This window comes from Neomonachus schauinslandi, chromosome 3 (assembly GCF_002201575.2).
Source record: "Neomonachus schauinslandi chromosome 3, ASM220157v2, whole genome shotgun sequence".
NCBI lineage: Eukaryota > Metazoa > Chordata > Mammalia > Carnivora > Phocidae > Neomonachus > Neomonachus schauinslandi.
This window is the reverse complement of record NC_058405.1, coordinates 146,338,054-146,363,803: the sequence shown is the minus strand read 5'-3', so window position 1 is coordinate 146,363,803 and position 25,750 is coordinate 146,338,054. Positions and strand designations below refer to the sequence as shown.

General features: G+C 35.7%; 1 protein-coding gene across 3 annotated transcripts in view; it reads right to left on the bottom strand.

The window, feature by feature from the left end:
• The window catches only part of ITGAV (integrin subunit alpha V), a 95,551-nt gene that overhangs the window by 33,115 nt on the left and 36,686 nt on the right, over window positions 1-25,750 (bottom strand). For 2 of the 3 annotated variants that reach the window (XM_021703295.1, XM_021703296.2), the window contains exons 3-12: window positions 21,842-21,933; window positions 19,036-19,150; window positions 13,872-13,933; window positions 11,858-11,903; window positions 9,036-9,161; window positions 7,173-7,217; window positions 6,145-6,188; window positions 5,997-6,053; window positions 3,677-3,729; window positions 3,074-3,276 (exon numbers count right to left, since the gene is read on the bottom strand). In XM_021703295.1, coding sequence (XP_021558970.1) covers window positions 3,074-3,276; window positions 3,677-3,729; window positions 5,997-6,053; window positions 6,145-6,188; window positions 7,173-7,217; window positions 9,036-9,161; window positions 11,858-11,903; window positions 13,872-13,933; window positions 19,036-19,150; window positions 21,842-21,933 — 843 coding nt within the window. The remainder of the gene's footprint in view (window positions 1-3,073; window positions 3,277-3,676; window positions 3,730-5,996; window positions 6,054-6,144; window positions 6,189-7,172; window positions 7,218-9,035; window positions 9,162-11,857; window positions 11,904-13,871; window positions 13,934-19,035; window positions 19,151-21,841; window positions 21,934-25,750) is intronic. The other variant, XM_044913688.1, reaches the window with a different exon arrangement.

Here is a 25,750-nt window from a genome sequence, read left to right as displayed (position 1 = left end):
AAAGCATTTAAACACTACCTGATTTGTCTATTCATTCCACCACCACTCCTCACGTCCCCACCCCCCAGTTCTATCCCTCACTCACCCTTCCTATCAATCCTGGTCTTTTCCTCTGTTCCTTAAACATATCAAGCTAGTCCCCATCTTCAGATTTATACTTGCTGCTCCCTCTGCCTTAACAGCTCTTGCTCCAAGGCTTTTCAAGCTTTGTTCCTTCTGTTTATCCAAATCATAGATGAAATATCATCTTATCAGAGAGGTTTCTCCCTGACAAGGAACCCATGTACTCTCCCCTCTCACTTACACTGTCTAGGTACTATCACATTAACCTGCCTTTTTTTGTTTGTTTTAACCCACAGCCTTTATCACTGTCTGAATTTCCCCATTATGTGTTTACTCTATGGTTCCTCTACAAAACATAACCTTCATAAGAGCAAGGATGTGTCCACCTTGCCTGTGACAGCCCCTAGGTGCCAGTCATTCCAAACTGCCTTAATTATATCTTAACATACACAAACTGCTTTCAGCCTCCTCGATGCTGCATGCCCTGAGACACCAAAGACACCGTGATATCTCGTCTTTTATGTAAGACCATTATGCCCAGGAATATCTCAAACACTGCCACGGCTGCATTCTAATGTTTACTTGTTTACATAAAAATTGCCCCTGGTGATGCTAAATTCCTTAAGGACATGCATGAGCTCTAATTTATCCTCTCCTTTTTAGCCCTTAGAACAGTGCATGGCCTGCAGTAAGAACCAACTAAGAATTTGTTATTCTTAAAAAAAAAAAGTAGTATTTAAATTATACAAGAGTCCTTCTTTTATCTTTCTTAAGTTTCAAAGGTAAGCATAACTTCTAACTTGACATATGCATTAAGAATGTATTTATCAGGGGCACCTGGGTGGCTCAGTCATTAAGCGTCTGCCTTCGGCTCAGGTCATGATCCCAGGGTCCTGGAATCGAGCCCCACATCGGGCTCTCTGCTTGGCAGGAAGCCTGCTTTTCCCTCTCCCACTCCCCCTGCTTGTGTTCCCTCTCTTGCTGTGTCTCTCTCTGTCAAATAAATAAATAAAATCTTTAAGAAAAAAAAAATGTATTTATCAAAATATAATTTCCCAACAGAAGACAACTCCAGTGTTGAGAAATCATTTAATAAAAATTATCTTTAACTTTTCTAAACTTCTCATTGTTTTATTTATTCTAATCATATTCTCTCTTGGCTGACATCTGTTTAGTCTGGAAAGTCCTACTTCTTCACTCAACTGATTTCTTCCTTTGATCATTTCAGTTTTTATTTTCTGTGTTTTTTCCCTCTTTCTGGAGGGGTATTGACAAAAACTGCACATTATTGTAGAACATAACTTTACTGTTTTGTTTTCAGTATCCCTCTTGATGATACCTAGGGTTTCCTAGTGGGTGTCGGTAGAAAGGGAGGAATATAAGATGAACGGCCTAACAAAGGGCTAATGTCATCAGGTTTGAACAAAGAAAAGATCCAGGTTATAACTAACAGTTCATTTTATATATATAAACTATATATATATATGTATGTGTGTGTGTGTGTGTAATCTGTAAGTATATATAAATAGTTACATAAACACAGCTCAGATCATTCACAATCTATTATTTCGGGTAATAAGATTCCAGGAGAAACTTGGGGAGAACAAAATCCTCCTCTATGGTATCCATCTCTAGAAGTAAAATCTGTTTGTAAAATCTTTGTAAAACTTCAGTATTTGTAATCTGTTGTTTTAATTGTTGTAGTCACAGATCACACATTTGATAAAAATACAGAAAGCAGAATGAGATGTTGGCCAGATCACGATATTGAGGAAATTTTCTTTAAAGTGGCCGGAATACCCTTAAGACAAAGTGACAGCAAACATGCCCAGGATCTCCCAGAAAACCCAGAGACAAAGGTCCTGCTATAGCAAGGAACTCATTACATTTATTCAAGATAGAACCTTAAATTTGGCCCTATGTTTTCTAGGTAGTTTTGTTATCAATAAGTAATAGCTTAATCTGTTCTATGCTATTCTTTTCAACTTCTATTTTAAACTTTACACCAGAGTTCCATTTGGTTTATGTTCTCTTGGTCATAAAAATCTTTAGGAAGCAAAAAAATTTTAGGAAGCAAGACGTCTCTGTGAGTAGTTCTCACTAACACTGAAAACATCTAAGGGTTAATCTCAGAAATGACACTTCCAGTGCATGACATAAAACTACCCGAGAGGCAGGAGTGGAGTGGTCTTGAAGCCTAAAAAATGTTTTACTTTTCCACTACTATTTGGAAGATATGAGTCAACTGTATTTTTGAAGTTTTCTCTTTAATTTATAACTTTCTTTAAATTTTAAGGGGCATATTCCTATATATTACCTATTATTCAAAAAACCAACAGTTCAACTCTATTCTGTGATCTCTAGAGAGTTTTGTAATCATATTTCTTTTTTAAAAAGCCTTGATAATTTGTAATCTAGGTTTTATTCTAAAATAAAAGCCAACTTTGATTTTTAAAGATACTTACAGATATTAATTAAATTATTAAATGGGACTATAATAAAACAATGAACTTATATTTTTTACTTGCCCCCACGAGGGGAGTTATAACCTCCTTCAGAATTTCTTAGACAGCCACAACAAAGTTATAGCTTTAAAAATATGAATGGCAAATCGTACTTTTGAGGGATGCAATTATAGTCAACATGGCCTTGACAACGTACCTGGGTGCGTTTTTACATTTGTATCCATACAGGACAGTAGAGGGCGCTGCTGCTAAGCAGGACAGAGACAGAAAATCACCCACCTTACACTGGGCTCCCTGGGAAGGCAGATTTCCTCTCAGAAATTAACTGTTGCAAAATTCTAATTTGAGGCTATATGAATAATAACTCATGAGAATCCATTTTTTTAATTTTCTCTGCTTTTTAACGAAAAAGAGCAACTGTCGTTTAACCTGGTGTGTCACTGTCAATCACATGCTTCTTTCCAGGAAGATTTGCCAGTATGAACTTCAATAGATGAGGGTAGACACAAAATTAGGAACACACCATTGCTGAACATTGATCTTACCGTTGAAGCCATCCTGGTCCAGATCTCCCAAAGGTGCTATGGCACTGCCGAACCTCGCAAAGACCTCAAACCCATTCAGCTTGGTCGTCTGGAAGTCTCCTGAGGCTCTTTGCAGAGACACAGACACCTGCCCCACTTCTTGGAGTTTGCCGTCAGAACCACGATCCATGAAAAGAGGTGCTCCAATAAACACATCTGCGTAACTAAAAGAACAGAATCTCTGTCACCAAAGCAAGATCAAATTCCATCTATTAATAGTAATTTTTTTCTTATTTAAAACTCAGTCTCCCTCTTTCCATATCTCTCATAACCAAACTGAAGCATAAAATCATTTCAAATTCAAACCTTCTTCCAACTCCTTTAAGAAATCATGAGTAATTCATAAAAATTTTATTCCTTCACATCATAAAAGCTACTGAAAGAAATTATGAACAACATAGAGGTTTTCTCGTATTCGTGATAAGATTGCTTCAAATTGGTTCCTTAAATAGAAAGATTAGCAGGAAGAGGACAAAGAAACAAAAGAAAAAAATGTTTAGTTTTAGTAAAGCATTCATAAACATGAGAGGAAAACTGTTCCTGGAAACATCTTTTTAAACTTACTCATCCCCATTAATGTCAGTGGCAGCGACAGAAAATCCAAAATATGCAGCCATCTGGATAACAAAAAGAAAATGAAATGTTTACATTTCATCCAACTAGTTTGGACAGTTAATATTTGTGGTATATTTATCAAACAGAAAGGGTTATTTTTTTTTCTCTGCACATAGTGCTTCAATCTTAATTTCTTTTCTTTTGTTTATTCTACCAACACTATCAGGTAATGAGGCTTTTTTATGTTCCTAGATTTATGGGCAAAACATATCCCATGTATATCATTTCAGTGTCTTCAACACATCCCACTTAAGTCCACGCATAACCAGTGCTCCTTCCCAGGCCTAATCTACTATCTCCCTTTCTCTCTACTACCCAACATTGCCAGGCACAGACACACTACCAGAAAGACATACAGTCATAGACAGAAGTTTTAAATGAGCCCAAGAAGTTATCAGTGGGAGTTTATGCAGTAAACATAATAGATAATAGTTATTAATAGATCATAAATGGCTCTTCCTATGTGAAAACACTGCTACCCTCAAGAAATCACTCTTTAGAAAGACACTGGAATGACTATGTTCTTGTCTCACGTCCCAACTGATTACTTGCCAGTGGCTTTGCTTTTGAATTATACACAGTACAAATGTTTTTGGATTTATTACAGGATTATGTGTAGAGAGAAGGAATGTCCTTTCCCCCACTACAGGAGACTACTGGCCATCACGGACAGAGCAGCCTGGCTGGAAATAAATGTGAAAAGAAAAGTTCTAAAGATAACCCAACACGCAAAGCAAAACTAAAAGAGATGACAGTTTAAAGATGAACTAAGGTGAGGAATGAGTCAACAAACCAAAAAAAGGAAAGTTAGCAAAGCTTCCAAAATTTGATTAGTGGAGCTATTAAGAGGGAATGATACGGGAGATTCCTACATTATCTACTTTGGGTTGATTCAGTTAACTACGACAATGATAGGGGCAGTCTGCATTCAATTACAAGATCAGAGCATGTGTATAAAGTGTATTGTATTTGCACTGCAATTTAACAGAATACTATGGTCAGGTCCTAGTCTTGTAGGATACTCTACTTAAAACTGTAAAGAAAGCAGGGCATTTACTGCAACAAATTTTATCCTGGGCACCAGGATTGAAAGGTTTTCATTTGATTGTTACTACAACCCCATATGGAAGTTACCAGTATCCCTATTTTTACAAATGATCCACCGGATTTACAATGGCATATACCTTTGTCGGATGCAGTAAGACTGAGAATTTAGAGCCTAGCTCTGTCTTAAAGCAAAGCCCATATTCCTCCCCCCCACCACAAAACAGCTGAGGAGTAATAAAGAAAGCATCGTGGAACGTGTACAACATGATCCAGAGACACACATGGGCATCCAACAGGAGAAGCTGCTGGAGGTCAAGACGTCACAGCCGCACAAAGGGATACCCACCCCTACCACAACGGGCCCATCAGCGGCAGGCCATTCTGTGCTGTGTACCACCCCTGACAACCACACATGGGACGAGGTTTCTGGGGACCGTGAATCTACTTCCTTATCCTATCGATCCTCTTGCAAAGCCCAATAATCTCTACTGAACAGGAAGTGGGCTTCAATCCCACCCAGATTTGCAAACTGGGAGACATTTATTTTTCCTGTACCTGCTAATTTTCCCTTTGTCATTTCTAACCTGTCATTTAATTCTCTGAGATATACGATACAAAATGCTATAAAATGCCTGTACCTGCAGAGAATGTCTAGTACCTAAAAGTACTGCTTTTTAAAAAATATATGTATTTTTTATTTAAATTCAATTAACTAATTAATTAGTTTCAGAGGTAGAGGTCAGTGTTTCATCAGTCTTATAATTAAAAGTACTACTTTTTAACTGAAATGTTTTATTTCAGGTACTACATATGAAGTTTACTTATAATATCTATTATTTACACATCTGTGCCATGCTTTGTTTTGCATCTAATAAAATTAAAAGGCATAGATCATTTCTTAAAGGAGAATTTAATGTTATCAGCAAAGAAAAAGGTAGTTTTATGGTTTTGTGTGTACGACATGTATGTGTGCAATTTCTGTATTTCCTTAAAAAACAACCCATAATGTGCAATTACAAAAGGCTCTGCTTACATAAATTACTTTGGTTAAAGGTCAATTCTTTAAAGCTTATTTTATATTTACAATATTGAATATTAAACCAATATTTATTATATATTCAATGTAAACCATTATGATATTATCAAGAAAAGTTTTAAAACGTTAGGACTGCTGATGTTAAAATTAAAATGTTAAATGAACAAAAACATTTTAAAAGCATACCTGCTCACCAGTAAAATTGTGTAAGGAGGACATGTTTTTCCCATCATAAATATAAACCTGTGGAGGAAAAACAAAAGCATATGGAACACAGTAAAATATAAGATAAGCCAGAGATTCTTTTTTTTTAGATTCCTTTTAATTTTCCTACCATTCCCAAAGTCCTCGCTGCTCTTGGAACACCTGAAACAAAGTCTGAAAAGAGAAACATAATTACTCATTTTCGAGACCAATACCGAAAACTGCAGGAGGAAATGGGTATATCAGAAAGCTTTAAGCTCTGTTTTATTATTTCAGTAGAAAACAAATTTAAAAATCTTAAAAATTGGTACTCCAGAATAAATGACCATAACATTTTTTAACTACAAAAATCAAATCTTTACAAAATACAGAAAGATTCTTGAGAACCCTCAAATAAATGCATGTATGCCCTCAGGCATTTGTAATCTTGGAGCAAAGTGAAATAGGGTAGAGGTGGCAGTGACACAGGAATGTGGTCAAAATCAGCTGAGGTCTCTGATTCCTAAATTGAGCTCTGAAGGAAGATGGATGGACAGAGAATGGGGTAACAATCTTACAGGCAGAGCCCAGAAAGTTAGAAATTATGTCTACAGGAAGAAGAAACTAAAGCCCTTCCACGAGGACTTAAACTATTGAAAGCAAGAAGGAAAGGGGCGCCTGGTTGGCTCAGTCATTAAGCATTTGCCTTCGGCTCAGGTCATGATCCCGGGGTCCTGGGATCGAGCCCCGCATCGGGGGGCTCCCTGCTCCGCGGGAAGCCTGCTTCTCCCTCTCCTGCTTCCCCTGCTTGTGTTCCCTCTCTCGCTGTGTCTCTCTCTCTGTCAAATAAATAAATAAAATCTTAAAAAAAAAAAAAAAAAAGAAAGCAAGAAGGAAGAAGCTGAAGAAAAACTACGATGCCTGGGGCTAGAAAGGAACGGACGGGGAAGACACAGGGGTCCCCAGCAACCGGCTGGCTCAACCTTCAGCAGCTGCTAGAGAAAGTTTAACATAGACCAAGCTCAAGTCAATGTACTAATATCTCCCTCATTTCTCTTGTTACATTATATAGCAATGGTTTCAAACTCTTTAACTGCTGAGGTTTTTCAATGCCACCTGTTTCAAATGCTTAGTCTATATTTTTAAAGAAGGATTAAATATAGTTTAAGTGCATCATACCATCTATGCCATCGCCATTAAAATCTCCGACAGCCACAGAATAACCTAAAGGGGGAACAAAATGTGAAACACCATCAGGGCACAAACAGTTACCTACAGCATACTTGCTGAGTAGGCTTTCCTTGAAAATATTTTCAAGTAGGACTTGACTCTTGAACAACGGGTTTGAACTGCACAGACCTACTTATACATGGATTTTTTTCAGTAAAGGTAGTACAGTTCTGTAAATGTACGTTCTCTTCCTTATGGTTTTCTTAACATTTTCTTTTTTCTAGCTTACTTTATTGGAGGAATATAGTATATAATATAGATGACATACAAAATATGTGTTAACTGACTTTATGTTATTGCTAAGGCTTCTGGTCAACAATAGGCAATTACGTTTCGGAGGAGTCAAAGTTATATGCATTTTCAACTGCGCAAGGGGTTGATGCACCTAAGCCCTGCATTGTTCAAGGGTCAAAATAATTCCCTTAGTAATGTAATATTTTGTTCTCTAGGGGTAATAGATTCACATGTATATAGTAAGTGAATCTAAAGGAAATAGTTAAACACTCAAATAGTATATCTCTATTGGAAAAATAAGACTCTTTTATCAATTTTACAAAGGAGTCAGTTAAAAACAGTAAATTTCTTATAGAGAAGAGATCGGAGATTGCCAGAGGCAGGGCGTGATGGGATGGGCAAAATGCATGAAGGTGGTCAAACGGTACAAACACCCCCTTATAAATAAGTCATGAGATGTCATGAGAACATGGTGACTATAATTAATAATACTGCATTGTATACTGGAAGTTGTAACAGAGTAGAATTTAAAAGTTCTCATTACATGAAAAAAAATTTGTAACTATGTGTGGTGATAAATGTTAGCTAGACGAATTGTGATGATTATTTCACAATATGTAAAAATACCGAATCATTATGTTGTATACCTAAAAGTAATATAATATTACAAGTCAATTATATTTCAATTTCAAAAAAATGGTAAATCTGTAACTCATCTTAAAGGAGCAACAAATAACAGATTTCCTCAATCAGCAAAATATTACTTCTGTCATATGTACTTGGTTTAATAAGAGAAATTTAAAGGGAGGTAACAAAACTTAATAAATCTTAAAGACCATAGTTTAACACCATGGATAATATAGTTAACAGAAGCCTAAGAGTCAGACTGCCTGGGTTTGAATCTTAGAACAGCAAGTTATTAAGTGAGTGACTTTAGGTAAGTTATTTTGCCTCTTTGTGCCTCAGTTTCTTTACCTACAAAATGGGAATAATAGCAGTATACTTTCACAGACTTGTTACAAAGATTAAGTAAATTATTACAGATGAAGCACTTAGAACAATGCCTATAATATGTAAGCATACTTTAAAACTTATCTATTATTACTGGCATATCTAGGTGGCTCAGTTGGTTGAGCATCTGAGTCTGGATTTTGGCTCAGGCCATGATCTCAAGGTCTTAAGATTGAGCCCCATATTAGGCTCTGTGCTGGGCTTGGAGCCTGTTTAAGGCTCTCTCTTTCTCTCTCTCTCTCTGCCTTGCCCCATGCCCCATTTGAGCACTCTCTCAAAAAAAAAAAATTAAAAAATAAAAAATAATGAATCTTTAAAAATAAGAGCTTTCTATTATTATTAATCATTGTATAAATAACTGCTCTTAAATTTCAACTACTGAAATATAACATAACCTAAGTACTCAATAACAATTTGAAATTGTTATGTTCCTGTTCTTTGTATTTTTAAAAAAAATCTTAATCTATTTCAACATAAAAGATTTTCCTGCTTAAAGTAGCATATGCAAATACAGGAAAAATAACACTGCAACTCCATAAAATGAATCCATATTTTGGTTTTACTCACCCAAATAACTGTCATCAAAAATAGCTTGAGCAGTCCGAGTTGCTAACTGGTTATTATACTTGATGCTGTAAACTTTGGGGTCATATTTAGATACGATTTCTGCCACTTGATCTGAAATGAGCTGACCTGAAAAATATATACAAAATAAGTTTCTAATGGGAATTTATGATGCAGATGATAAATGGCACCTGCACACACAAAAAATAGCATTAGAGATGAATATTTCCAATTATTAGCCTTAAATAACTCTCCATAATATTAAATCTGAAATTTAATATTTTTAAAGTCACAATTACTTCTATTCAAGCTCTTTAAAATTAGTCACTGCTAGTAAACAAAAATTATGAATACAGGATTTGTCTTAATTCACAAAATGATGTTAAATAACTGGAATAATAAAATCAAGGGCTGTTTCCCAAACAAATCCATCAGAATTTGAAAAGTCTACTGAAATAATTAAATACTTTCACTTTTGGTTCAACTTTTTTTTTTCCCCACAAATTATTTGGATACACCTTTATGAAGAGGCCTGAATGGGTGAGTTCACTTTTCTTCATAACCTTAAGTTATCAGGTCGACAAGGAATCTAAAGCACTACACAAAAATCAGATTGTTCCCTACCCCAAGAAAGGTTGGGTAATTTATCAAAGTCATCTCCATACATGAAGAAAATAATCTCTTCACTTCTGTTTCGGAAAAAAATTCATAGCTAATGTTTATCAGTCTGTTCCAATCTGTCCAGTCACAAAGGTTGAGTCTATAGGGGTAGGAACACTTTGTTTGGGTCACAACTTTATCCTCTGTACCTAAGCAGTACCTAACACATAACAAGAACTCAATAACTATTTCTTGAATCAAAGAACACAGGAAAATCTCATCATCTCTTTTGAATAAAACATTATAATTTTATCTATTTGTACAGAGAGAATTCTGAGATCTATGGAAAAATTCATTCTGACATACTTACTAATTCAGAATAAAACCTGCTGATTTTAATCTTATTAGAACAAAATATTCTCTGCCCAGCCAATGAGTCTTTCAGTTACATATCCTAGACCATTTATAATAAAATTCCAATCAACACAGTATCAATTGTCTATACCAGTCCTAGTTTTTAAATAGGTATAATACTCAGGGTATTAAAAGAACTAGTCATCTAGGGGCGCCTGGGTGGCTCAGTTGGTTAAGCGTCTACCTTCGGCTCAGGTCAAGATCCCGAGGTCCTAGGATCGAACCCTGCCTCTCTGCCTCAACCTCCCTGCCTGAGCAGGGAGCCCGCTTCTCCCTCTCCCTCTGCCACTTCTCCTGTTTGTGCTCTCTCTCTCACTCTCTCTCTCTCAAATAAATAAATAAAACCTTAAGGGAAAAAAAAAAAAAGAACTAGTCATCTAAACATGTTCACAGCTGTGTCTCTTAAAAAGGCAGAGGTAAGAAGCGGTCCTGACTGAGAATCACAGAATCAATCTTTGGTTCCCAGGCATTTTCAACAGACACCTCCCTCCCCTCCACTGAATGACATAACTAGCACAGAAGAAAAAAAAAAAAAAAATCAACAACAACAAATCCATGTTTTTTATCTTACTAGAAAGCATTAATATCTCCTACTTTAATCTTGTATGCAATTAAACTGCTAATTTTGTTTTCATTTTAAAACTGTAAAACCCAACACAATTTTCCTAAATCATTTCATTTTCCAATAGATGTATAATTAATAGAAATTCAATTCTTCTGTTTCAGTTAGTATGCTGATCCATCTTTCCCTGATTTTTCTCTTTTCTTCATTTTCTCCTTTGCCATCCCTTTCAACTTTTCACTTATTCCCATTTCCCATCCCTTCTTATTTTCTTTCTTTACTGTAATTTTTCTTCAGTAAATCTCTTTCTTTAGTTTCCTTTTCTATGAAGCAAAAGTAAGCATGGGTTAGAGTACAGAAGTAAAATTCGGAATTAGAAAGTACTTGCACATTAATATAGTCATAGATTTTTCCAGTTCTTCCAAATACTGGTAATGCTTAAATATCAGAATACCAAAAAACAAAAGTTCTGACCTTGTAAACACCACTTTTTAGCAGAAAACAAACGTGAATATATTAGCTAAATAAATAACCATGTGTACCTAATGATACATGAAACATAAAGTAAAGCAAGTAAGCAAATTTAGTTACCTGTTTTCAAACCGTCAGCAAATAATGATCTGTTATGCATTTGTACAAATGGTAATTTTGTTGGGCCTCCCAGAATGACTGAAGAATGTCTTTTATCTTTATATTGATGCCAATTTAATTACATTCTTTTGAAATCCTCTATTTTAAAAACTCCCCAAACACAAAGAAATCATTCTTGATGTCAGTAATTAATGAGAAAATAACCATTTAAATATTCTAATGAGCAAATTTGAAATACTTTAAAACCATGAGCTTTCAGAATGCCACAATTTGCCTGTCATAAATCAGTTCCACACTTCCTAATGTTTATATCATAGCCTCTGGAGTACAGAGATGAAGAAGCATATGCCACAAGCAATAAAAATTAATTGTTCTAAATTACTTTATGGATTTACTTTAAAAATATTGTTTATTTTCTCCTAGGAATATATATCTATATATATTACAATATGCCATATATTTTATTTTCTATATATCAAAATATATATAGGATACTACAGTCAAAAAAAGAATACTATGTAACAGATAGTGATTATATATTTAAATTGTATTTTTCAATTTCTTTCTTTAAAATAATTTGAAAAATCTCATAGGCATCTAAGCCAATGGAGCATTAAACACAATCATTACTGAGTAATTTAAAAAAATATTAACCTACCTTGCCAATAAAAGCTACCAGGACCACCAAGAAGTACTCTGTCAGCCTAGATTAAATCAAACAACAAAAAGATACATATTTAAAAACAGGTAGTTTGAAAACTGAAAGCAATGTAATACACATAAAAGCTATACATACATACACATCTAATATACATAAAAGTTATATATACACATATATACCCATACAACAAAATCATAAATCTCAAACCTCTCTAACTCATTCTCAGTAAATTTTCACTGCATCTTATCTAAAATACAATAAAATACAATACAAATCAAAAAGAGTTATAATGCATTTAATATATAAAATACATGAAAATACACAAATACATACACACATTGATTCTATAGACCTGGCTGCTTCACATACTTGTTATAAAGTACTACTGCAAAATATTTTTGAGTTACAATAAAGACAAAAAGTCATTGATTTTGTCTATTTGTGGCTACACAGGCAAATTTCCTTTATAATAATCATTAAAAATTCTTCGGCTAAGAAAAATTATTTTTCATGTCCTACAGATCTAAAGAGAAATGAAGTTACAGGGTAAATTTTTCAGGGTGTATTACATATACAAATTACACTTCACTAGTATTTCTTGTATCTGTAACAAACTGTAAGTATCTAATTCAAGGAAACTGTATTTAGGGTTTGAGCATATTTTGGAAATTTCTTCCAGCTGGAGAGAAAAAAAAAAAGTTTTACCCCTCCAAACATACATATAGCCCTAGGAAGATTTCAACAGACAATTTTCCTGAGCTGGCTATGAAAAAGATACTTCTAAACTGTCTACTTTAAAAGGATACCTTTTATTTTAGAAATGAGTTGACGAAAGTAAACAGTTAATTTAGCAATGAATATTCATGTACGAGAATATTTCTGGGGTTACAGTTGCATGGGCATAGGGTACAGAAAACATGGACACTTTTTTTGAAACAACACCTATTTGAAAATATTTCGTGAAAGTTTAAAGCTAATATTTATTAATATACTTCTCTTTGTTTTGCTTCCTCAAATTTTGAATTATTAGTAATTATGAATACGTTTTGAATTATGAATCTCGAATTGAGTTATTTAAATCAATTATGTAGTAAAGAAAGTCAACTATAATTATAGTCCTAGTCTAGAAAAAAAATTTTTTAGTAAAGATAAAATACAAATTTTAAAAAATAAGAAAAGGCTTTATTAATTTTCTGAATCACATAATTACATAGTTTCTACTGTTTTAATAAATTTAAGGTATTTTCTAAGAAAGCCATATTAAGCTTTCTAAGGAAGCTCTACTTTTAATCAATATATGTAAGATTTCTCTAGGAGTAATTAATATTCTCAATTTGACATTCAAAATGTTCATATATCCCACCCAAAAAAAAAAAAAAAAAACCACATATACAAAAGAAAATTACAGAAAGAAAAATACTTAATAAAATTTTCCTTTGAAAACATACACTGAATTGTTATTTTAGGAAAACAGATAAAAACTATCAACTCTGGAGAGCATACTAGCTTAGTGAAAAATACACAGAGCCACACATATGAATTTTTTTACAATAATTAAGTTGCTCCAGCTTTACTTGGTGCCTATAGGCACATAATTGATGGCAAACATGCATGTTTCTCAACTTTTATGTAATGAAACTACAATTTTGTAACAAAGCTCCCACTGACAAGATTTTATGGAAAATCAAACAGGAAAAACTTTAATATTATATAAATTTATCTAACTGGAAATTTTAATATTAAGTCATAATGGTTATCTGTATCTACTGAGGAGTTTTCTACTGTCCTCCATTCCCATTCTGATGTCTATTTCAAATAAGCAATGTCTGCTAGGGAGAGAAGAATATAAGGCAAAGATTATCAAAATGCATGGGTGGTCATTTTTTATTAGCTGTTTTCATAAAACAGGTAATAGTTATAGAGAAGTTGAAGTAGTGAGCAATTAATTTTTAACAATGGTTTAGATAATGAGATAGATCTGAATCTCATTCAGTCTTAAATGAGAACTTACTTTGGTAAAATCAATGCTGAATCCTCCTTGACAAAATCCCTGTCCATCAGCATCAATATTTTCTAAAATAAAAAGATTGGAAATATACACAAACCCAAAAACAAACACATAACATAAAACAAAACATGAGAAAAATCTGTATCACTGTAATCATAAGATAATGTACCATGAATTGGGAATGTTCATTCACTCAAGCACTTACTGAATTATTCTCACATTCTGAAAAAGTTAGTATGTATTTTTATCAGCACCATTTTCTTAGATATGGCAAGAGAGATCAAAGTACCTGGAATGGTCACCAGGAAACAGAAACATCACCTAAAATGGTAGATTTAAAACTTATTTTTAACCACAACCCACAGCAAGATTATATATTGTAACCCAGACAACCCAACATATACATATTATGTGTGTATATAATAGATATATAAATAAGACAAAATTTCACAACACAGTATCAGTATTACCATGTACAATATATTCTGACACTTTCTATTTTATTTCATTCCATTTTTAAAAAATTACTGGTTATGAACCACTATTTTGATTTCATAAAACAAAGATGAGTTGTGATCTACGAGTTAAAAATTCCAATCCTAGGGGTGCCTGGGTGGCTCAGTCATTAAGCATCTGCCTTCGGCTCAGGTCATGATCCCAGGGTCCTGGAATCGAGCCCCATGTTGGGCTCTCTGCTCAGCGGGAAGCCTGCTTCTCCCTCTCCCACTCCCCCTGCTTATGTTCCCTCTCTTGCTGTGTCTCTCTCTGTCAAACAAATAAATAAAAAATCTTTAAAAAAAAAAATTCCAATCCTAAATTCCTATTATTACCCTACAGTTGCTAGCCTACAGTCTTCACAAATTTATTACGAATACTATTAAGAGATACATACATTCCTAATACATATTTACTACACATATATTTTATAGCCAACAACCATAAAAAATCCATTGAAAACGTAGTTCAGAATTTTGGGAGAGAGCCAGACCCTAACTTAATGTTCAGCAAAAAGCAAAATACGAACTATCTTCACAACATATTTAGAACTGCAGTCTAATGAACGTGAACACCTTTAAACATGACACTTTCAATTATTTTCCAAATAGTAACAGACTCAGTAGTTAGACTCTTTGGTGGTTACCTTTTATTTGGTAGTTCTCACAAAAGGGGACAATTTCTGGACAATTAGCCAATTAATTTAAATTAACTCTCATCATGAGTAATACTGTATCTAGAATACAGGTAAGGATGAACCTGAAGACTCTCCCTTGTTTTATTTTGAGGATAACAAGGAACAATGAAAACAATACTCTTTAGTTATCAAGGAATTCTTGTAGTCAATGTTACAATACATAAATAATTATGCTATAGTATTACTATATTTCCCACCCAAACACAGGAACCAAAAATATCTATTTTCAGTACAACTGAAAGGACAACTTCCAAAAATTTTTGTCAAATACTCCCATCAAAACCTGGGAACTGCCCCAAGATTACACACTTAATAACTAAATTTAGAATTTGTTTTAGAAAGTAGCCTCAAGAGTGTAATGCTACCCGAATGTAAATTTTTCTAACCAAGAGGGAATGGGAAAATGTGGGCTGGGGTTTCCAGCATCTAGTGAATCACACTGAGGAATTCTGCTCTGACCTCAAGTCAGCCATTTATTTCCTTTATTCAAGTTGTATTCAGGGGAACTATTTCAGGCCATTTATAAAGACATCTCTTTTTGATTATCATACTGTATATTTATCTGCTTTATTTGGTTTCCCAGAATGTCCAGCTAGAAAACAGGACTGTCCTTTAAAATTTTCTTAACAGGTACGTATTAAACTGAGTGTTTATGCCAACGTAAAGAATTTTATGGTAACTACAAGCTATTTCAGTGAAGGTTTTTGTTTTTATTCCTATAGATGAATAATATTTCTCCTACTTGTCAAGCCTGACAGCATTATAAACAATATTACTGATTATGATAGTAAGAGCACCTTATGTTTATTAAGCCCCTTCCATGAGCCACTTACCGTACTAAAGCATTTTCCAAGGCATTATCTTTTAAAATCTTATGCAATCCTATGAGAGATACTATTATCATTCACAATGTACAGATAAGGAAGTGAAGGCTTACAGAAATGAAGTACCCTGACCAGAGTCAGCCAGCTAGTAAATAAGAGAGCATGGATCTGAGCCCAGTGTGTCCACACCACTAACCTGCACTATCTCAAATCAACAGTGTACTTATAATTTCCTGAGTAACTATCAAGGGGGAAGAAAAGGCAACTAGTTTTCATAACTGAGAAAAATCTATGTACAAATAATGTCACCAGAAAGTAGAAGGAACAAAGAACGCAGCCTGAGCATGGAATTGAAAGTATTTAAGTTACATGATTTGTGGCTCTGGAACTTTTAGAAAGACACCTGGCCTATTGTGTAAAGCCATTAGGTCACAGGTAGTTATGAAAAGCCAAAAGCAAACATAATCAGGAATAAAGAAATTTTTTACAGACAGTGAAGTTTCATGCCCAGGGTGTCCACACAGATCATGTTGAAAACAAAAGGAAACAAACAAAATGCCCCACAAACTACCACTACCAAAACAAGCAAAATTATCAAGTTAGCAATGTAGCCCTTCAAAACTGGCATTCCCAAGCAAAATCAATCATTGGTTGCATAACCTATTGAAGCATGAAGAAAATACAAAACACAAAAATTGTACCTCTAAAGTCTTTTATCCGAATCAGTGTTTTACACCAAGAGTGAAACAAAGGCCCAGAGTGATTAAGTAAATCACGCATAGCTACAGCAGGTTGTTGACAAAATTAGAGAATATAACCCAGGTTCTCAGATTCCCGCTCCTGAGCATGTTTCCCCCCCTCTGGTCATGTTGCCCCTTGTAATTTGGGCCTGTAGGTAGTTTCATATTGCAAAGGTTGAGCCAAAAAGCATGTACAATAATCAAGGGATACTGAAAGCCAGATTTATTAGGAAGAAAGGCATTCACTTTGATTTTTGAAGTTATTCTTTTGCTTTTTCTAAGATTTGAGGTTTTATTATCTGATCAGGGATCTGCAACTTTTTCTGTAAAAGACCAGATACTAAATATTTTAGACTTAGGGGGTATATGGTCACTGTGGCAATTACTCAGCTCTCCCTTTAAAAATAACATGTAAACAAATGGGTGGGGCTATATTCCAATAAAATTTTATTTACAAAAAGAGGCTCACAAGACAGTTTGCTGACCTGATTTGGTTGTTAAATACTTTAGAAAATAAGGTTTAAAATGATTTTACAATTTCTGTGCCTATATGTAAAATTTCTGTGCCTAAACCAAATAAACAAAAGACAGATACATCATGCAAATACTGCCTTCATCCTTTAAACACATGTTGAGTAACTGGTCATCAATGAAGAGGCAAAATGACAAAAACTATTAGCCTAACCTGGCAGTATATCCATGATGGATCATCATTAGAATGCTTGCTTTCAGAAGGGTACCAAGTACTCTTACACATCCAGAATAATCCAAACCTGTATTTGTGAAAGCTGGGTGTATTTTTTATGGATAAGCTGTGGTTAACACTGAGGCCACTGAAATGGAAAACAATTCCCATTGTTAGTATTACAAGGAAAGGATTCATCTGGAGTAAGACCTGGGTTCAAATCCTCACTAGTAGGAAAAAATTACTTGCAACTGTCTGAATCTCAGCTCCCACATCTATCATATGAGAATAAGGGTGACTTTTACATGCATGTCCATCATGTAAGTGGTAAGTTACAAACCTGGCATGCAAGAGTTAGCTCATTCCTCACAGCTATAAAATTATCTTTTCAAAGTAGGATCGTTTTTACAATACAATTAAAAACATAATTTAGTTCTCGCATTTTCCACATACCACAAAGACAACAGTGCTGTGACCAAAACAGCAACGTAAAGGTGATGATACAGATGGTATGAAGTACTGAGTATAGGGCTGCCAACCTCCTCTGTCCTGTGTAAGGTGTGCTTTCTGACCTATCCTAAGAAATAATGCAGTTCTGGGGAGGTATCGTTCTTCTGATGTGTACCTCTCACGTACAACAAATAGAGTCAAGTTGGTGGGTTAAGAAATAAGTATTAATAATAATCATTTGCAACTGCTTGGAGGTTCAAGTGCTTAGAATTTTAAAGACTGAACAGTTCCCCTGACCTGGTGTCTTAAGTCACCTAACATGGAAAAAAAGAATTTAGCAGTAACAGTCCTCCATGTTATACCTCTATTACTGATTCTCTCTACTGAACTGCCTGGTGACCAATGGAACAAAGAAAGGGGCGCCTGGGTGGCTCAGTCAGTAAAGTGTCTGCCTTCAGCTCAGGTCATGATCTCAGGGTCTTGAGATCGAGTCCCGCATTGGGCTCCTTGCTCAGCGGGGAGCCTGCTTCTCCCTCTGCCCCTCTCCCCTGCTTGTGCTCTTTCTTTCTCTCTCTCTCTAATAAATAAAATCTTAAAAAAAAAAAAAAGGTACAGGAATCTCCTTTGGAAAAGCATTATCAAAATTTTAAGTGCTCAAAATCATCTTTAGTTACAATATGAATTTCATCTGAAATTTCAAATAATATTAGACAACAAAGTGAGATCTTTTGGATCATCAGAAGAGGAGTAATCTTGATAACATTGACAGAGAAACTCTGATTTAAAAGAAAGAAAATCCAGGAGTGCTTGGCTGGCTCAGTCGGTTTTGAGTTTGAGCCCCAGGTTGGGTGTAAAGATTACTTAAAAAGTAAACCCTTAAAAAATTTTTTTTTAATTAAAAACAAAATTAAATGAAAATTCTGACTCAAAGTCCTGAGCTCAATGTTTCACCTTCCAATACAAACTCTAGCTCTTTAAGACATATTTTTTTACATTTAACATCATTATTAATATAAAGCTCTAGTTCTTAAACTTTGGCATCCATTAAATTCCCTTGTAGAGTTTCCTAAAAAGGAAGGTACCCAGGCCTGACAAAGACCTACTGCATCAGAATCTTTTGTTCTAGGGAGTCCCACATGTATGTTAGAGAAGCTCAATGGAGCATCTTTTGACTCACACATAATATGTCTACAATTTTTAAGACACACACGCACATTTTTAACAAACTAGGCTTCCCAACCCTCTTTTAAAAGCTGGTACAACTTCCTATACATACTTGATCTGCATGGAGCATACTCCACAGTCTTTGTTCCATCCTGAAGAAAGCATGTTCCAACAGGCTCTCTCTCCTGTTTCATTTCAGTCCTCCAGTGGTACAGCGGGGCACAGGCCTGAAATCAAAGGGGATGGTCCACGGCATAAAAATTCCCTGAAAATATTAGTGTTTCAGACAATCTGTACAACTTCAGAATTCAAAAACACTTTCTAAGCATTAATAAAAATTAATCAAGCCTGTCTTATACCAAGAATTCCTTATCACAACAGTGGATACAGATTTAAAAAGTACTTTCCTCACATATTTTTTTTTTCAAAATAGTTAGCAAAACTATTTCATGTAGCACTTTTCTTGATGTTATGCACTAAGCTGATGGTCACAGATTAAATCAACATTTGAACTAAATAACATTCTCATGCATGTAGAATATACCCCTAAATTATAAAGCAAGTGATTTATTATTAAGAAAAAAATAAAAGACTTTGCATTGCTTATTTTACATACTTTCCAAATAAATTATGACTTTTTTGTTTTCAGAGTTACAGATTTCAACACCATGTACAAGAAGTGGAACAATAACATATAATTTACCAAAATGTGACAATTTAATTCTGGAAAAAGGTTCAATTAACTTTCTGTAATACTTTTTTGAAGCAAAACATTAACACAAACACTGCAGACATTAATAGTAGGTTATTTTATATTTACCCTGAAAAAAGTGAAAGGAGATGATTATTGCTACTTTTCTACATGTACTTGATGTTTCATGTACAAGGATTATTTGCTCCTTCTGCTTATTTCTGCTTCTTTGCTTTCTGCCTAGAGTGCCCCTACTCTCAACCCCATCCTTTATTTCCAGCTGGACACATCCTTTAAAGCTCCTTTGAAATTTCAGCTCCTAAACAAATTCTTTCCTAATGCCCCACAATAGGATTTTTAAAAACAGTAATAAACACAATGCAGATAATTAAAACAGGGAAGGACTTTCTAAGGAAATGAAATTAAAGCTGAAATCAGAATAATGAGGAGCTAGCCAAGTGAAAATAAACAAGATGAGCATAACATAGTCAGAGGGAACAAAAACACTAAGATACTAACTGCAGTGACTTGTCATGTGGAAGGAATAAAGACCAGTGTAGCTAAAGCATGTGAGGTGCAGTAAGATGATGCCAGAGACAAGAGCCAGTGACCTGATTATGGAGATGCTCACAAGCCAGAAGAAGCAGCGATTTGTCCTCTGAGCGTGATGGAAAACCACTTGACTGTTTTAATCGAGAAGAAATGCTCTGATTCACTCTGGTCCTCCTCTGGAGAATGGATTGTAGTTGGGGCAGGAGAGGAAGCAGAAAGAGGAGGACAGCACTACAGGAACCCAGGTGGGTAATGATGGTGGCTTGATACAGGGTGGAAATAGTGCAGATGATGATTATGTATTGACGGATGTGGGATATATTCTGGAAGCAAAATTGATACAGCTTGCTGGTGGATGCAGTAGGGAGTCATGCCTCTAAACAAGTTGGGGAAGTTTTATATGGAAACAGTTATCTTTTTGTTTTTTCCCTTTTTAAATTTTTATTTATTTATTTATTTATTTTATTTGAGAGAGAGAGCACAAGCAGGGGGAGCTGCAGAGGGAGAGGGAAAAGCAGGTTCCCCACTGAGCAGGAAGCCCGACAGGGGGCCCAATCCCAGGACCCCGAGACCATGACCTGAGCCGAAGGCAAATGCCCAATCGACTGAGCCACCCAGGTGCCCCTGTGTTCTTTCCTTTTTGATAGTGGGTAACAAAAGTTCTATTTTAGCCATGTTCATTTTGAGTAATAATATAGGAGATATCCAAATGGAAATGCCACATAGCTTGTTTGGAAATATGACTTTGAAACTCCAAGGAGAACTAGGAGCTAGAGTGATAGATTTGGGGATTATGACATTTGGATTTTATTTACAGCAATGAGACAGAATAGGAACAGCCAGGTAAAAGGTGTAGTTAAAGAAGATGGGGGTCCAGAACACAGCCTAGGAACAACCCAATATTTAGAGACTGAGCAGAAGAGGAGACTGCAAGGAGCAGGCAAAGAAATGGGAGAAACCAGGAAAATACAGTGTTCCAGAAGCCAAGGGAAGAAAAGCACCTCAAAAAGAACGGGCTAACTGACCTTGCTGAATGGTGCTGAGACGACAAGAAACATAAGAACAAGTACCAATGATTTCAGTGACCTGATAGCCAAGGGTGACTTTGGCCATGCCTACCTGAGCCTGACTGCAGTGGTTGGGAAGACAATGTGAAGAAAGTAGAGATGGTCACTGTAGAAAACACTTTCAAAAAGTTTCTGAAAAGGGGAGCCAAGTAATGAGGCATAGCGGTGGGGAAGAGGCAAAGGGAAGGTTGCTGTATTTTTTTTAAAATTTAATTTAATTTAATTTAATTTTTTTTTGAGAGAGAGAGAGGGAGTGAAAGAGAGAGCACAAGAGGGGGTAGGGTCAGAGGGAGAAGCAGACTCCCCACCGAGCAGGGAGCCTGATGCGGGACTCGATCCCGGGACTCCGGGATCATGACCCGAGCCGAAGGCAGCCGCCCAATGAACTGAGCCACCCAGGCGCCCCGGTTGCTGTATTTTTAAAGAGAGGAGGTACTAGTGTGTTTGATTAATCATAGGCCCACTAGTCCTAAACCTGGCTGGATAGAAACATACTGACGGGAAGTATCAACAGGGGCAGGAGAAAGGAACAACGTAGGAATGAAGGTAGAAAGTAGCAGAACCCAAGTGACTAAACTCACCTACATGGAAGTAACCAAAAGACTTACCAGAATTTTATCCTGTTTTGATCTCACAGATGCTCCAAACCACTGGTGAGACTTAAACTCCAGTGGATCATCCTTGGCATAATCTCTATTGCCTAAGAAAAATAATGTGAGGGCGGGAGAAACAAAATATATATTCTTAGTATAACAGAGTTTATTTCAATCCAGTCAGGTGTACAAATAGTGTAATCAAATAGCCTTTGATTAATCAAATACCACATTAGCTATTTATCTCATGTACTTTATGAATGTCAGGAACTTTCAACTAATCAAAAAATAAAACACAGGATGACTAGAAGTGTGTCAGGGTTGTATTAACTATTACAATGCAGATGTGAAAAAATAATACTAAGTTTCCCAACTGCTAAGTTGTAGGATAATTAACTATTAAACAAATCCTTATAATTACCTACTGTATTCCCACAAGTTCTGTGATATAAAGATGTTATAAAAACAAAAAGCTACTGCCAGGACGCCTGGGTGGCTCAGTCAGTTAAGCATCTGCCTTTAGCTCAGGTCATGATCCCAGGGTCCTGGGATCGAGTCCCACATCTGGCTCAACTGCTCAGAGCGGAGCCTGCTTCTCCCTCTCCCTCTGCCTGCCGTTCCCCCTGCTTGTGCTCTCCCTCTCTCTGACAAATAAATAAATAAAATCTAAAAAAAAAAAAAAAAGCTACTGCCTTTATAAAACACCAGTAGCAAAAGACTAAAGTAAAAGACTAAGAGAGTGCAAATGACATTATAACACAGGAGTTAGAATCTAGAAAACATGATTTGGCTGGTGGGAAAAAGAATTAGCTTTGGCACACTGCATGCAAGTACTTATTTTCAGTTTACATTACTGAGAAAATTATTCCTAATGTATCAGCCACTCATGTAAAGCACTAGAAAAAGGAAAGGAAAAGGAAAGAAAAGAATCCTTTCCATTGAAAAGCTGTTAAATTGGTCAAGGAAAAAAAATATGGAAACATACCCATAAAGCATTTGGGGAAAGAGACTTTTTTTTTTTTTTGGGAAAGATACTAATTATTTTTAAAGTCTAGTCTGTTCCTCTTAAAATCTACTTATAATAATCATTCTTTATAGATATATATTCCAAGGGGCATCTGGATGGCACAGTGGGCTGAGTGTACGACTCTTGGTTTCAGCTCAGGTGGTGATCTCAGGGTCCTGAGATGGAGTCTCACATCAGGCTCTGCACCCAGCCTGGAGTCTGACTGAGATTTTCTCTCCCTCCCCTCTGTCCCTACCCCCACTTGCATGCAACTCTCTCAATCTAAAATAAATATTTTTTAAAAAAACAATATATATTTCAAGAACTATACTGGACAAATACAGCAGACAAGGGTCAATTTTAAGACTGCCAGCCAATGTGTAAAAATCATCAAAAGGTTTGTGTTAAACCCATTCCCTAAATTTAATTCATCTAAGGTAGTGCTTATGGTTATTCAGTTCCATTCTGAAGACTTAAGACCAACTGAAGTTATAAATAATTAATGAGAATTTCAATAATGCCAGGTGTCTTACAGACAAGGTAAAGGGTATAATACTGTTCACTATACTATTCTTTTACCTTTTCATTATTTTTTTTTAGATTTACTTATTTATTTATTTGAGGGAGAGAGAGAAAGCATGAGAGAAAGAGAGCACATGAGTGGGGGGGGAGGGGCAGAGGGAGAGGGAGAAGCAGACTCCCCATTGAGCCCAGCGTGGGACTCGATCCCAGCACCCCAGGATCATGACTTGGGCCAAAAGCAGATGCTTAACTGACTGAGCCCCCAGGAGCCCCCCTTTTCATTATTTTGAAAAAATTTTCTTTAATGTGTCAATCTCCAAAGGCCTCTATCTGTATCTGTTCCTTGTCAGTGGTCACAAAGATACATTTTGTAAGTAGAAGGAAGGAGAGATGGAACTTAGCTAGTATATGCCCTTCACCATGAAAACCAAGGTTTCCCAACAGTAGTTGGCTTGCCTCTGAAACCTATGTTCACCTTGCCATCACCACTAGGAACAATACATGTCAATGACCCATAGATCACTAATCCATCCGTCAATGGACTCCTTTATATTTCCCATCCTCCTACAGTTAGGTTAAAGCCACATAACTAGTGCTTGCCAATAAGCTAAGAGCAGAAGCGGCAGATGTCGCTTCCAACAGTTCAAGTAAGTTAAAAGTGGATATGAGCTCACCAATCAGCAAAGAAATGCAAATCAAAACCACAATAAGATAACATCTCACACCAGTTAGGATGGCCATTATCCAAAAACAAACAAAACAAAACAAAAAAACAAAAGCTAACAAGTGTTGGAGAGCACGTGGAGAAGAGGGAACCCCTGCACACTGCAAGTGGAAATGTAAATTGATACATCCATTCTGAAAAACGGTATGGAGGTTACTCAAGAAATTAAATATGGGACTGTTGTATGATCCAGGAATCCAACTTCTGGGTATATATCCAAAGAAATGAAATCACTATCTTCAAAGGGGTATCTGTATTCCCATGTTCACTGCAGCATTACCTGTAATAGCCAAGATATGACAGCAACCTAAATATCTACTGACCCATGAACAGACAGTATACAGAATATTAGTTAGCCATAAAAAAAGAAGAAAATCCTGCCAGTTGAGACACTGATGGATCTAGAGAATATTATGCTAAGTGAAATAAGTTAGACATAGACAAATACTCCATTCTATCACTTATATGTGGAATCTAAAATAATCAACTCATTAGAAAACAAATAAAACAAATAAAACAAAAAAAAGTAGATATGAAATCTCCATGTTTTCCTTTACCCATCCATAAGGCTAGAATAATATGGTAGAATCACATGATACAAGCAGCTTCGGCCCAAACTTTAAACTATAAGAACAGCCAAATGACCCACACTAGATGACGATATGAGCAAGAAATAGTCTTTTTTTTTTTTTAAGTGAAATTTGAGGTTTTGTTTGGAAATAAAGCTTGAGTGGAGTATAGCCTAGTGTAGCTTGAGTAATATACATTCTGCTATTTCCAAAAGGGCCTGACCAACAATTACAAAGAAGTTTAGCCTCTGGACGAAATGGGATTCAACTGATAATTTTCAATGTTTTAAACCATAAAATTTATGATTACAAATACAATTTTTCTATTCCACTGCAAGCTAACTGTTCTCTTACTGTGCTACAGACTTTCTATTCTATTCCTAACTACAAAGGAAATGAAGGCATTTACCTTACCCCCTTACATTAATGAAGGAGATAAAATGCAGCATGACTGAGAAACAGGGGTGCTTGGAAAGATTCACCTCCACTCATTGTCCCGAGACCATAGACAAATTCAGGTAATCTTAGCCCAAGGGAACTGAGTTTATGAGCTAATAATGCATGTGAACGAAAAGTGTAACATTCTCAGAATTGCTACTTCCTGCTTCTGCTTTCATTTAAAACAAAGCCTTTTCAGCAAGACCCTAAAGATGTCCAAGCAGAAACAAAGCTTTTCTTTATTAGAAGAAATCTTTGTCTATACCACATCAGAAAGGTTCAAATTAAGGCTCCATATATTTCCTCATAAGCTCTACAACTGCCAATTTCAAAAACAAAATGATGCAGAACCAATATCACTATATTCTTTGTTGGGGGAGGCGGGTCTTTGTTTTCTTATGTTTTTCTAAATTTTATTTTTTTATTTAAATTCAATTAATTAACATATGTATTATTAGTTTCAGAGGTAGAGGTCAGGGATTCATTGTTTTTTTTTAAGATTTTATTTATTTGACAGAGAGCACAAGCAGGCGGAACAGCCGGCAGAGGGAGAGGGGGAGGGAGAAGCAGGCTCCCCGCTGAGCAAGGAGCCTGAAGAGGCTTGATCCCAGGACCCTGGGAACATGACCTGAGCTGAAGGCAGATGCTTAACTGACTGAGCCACC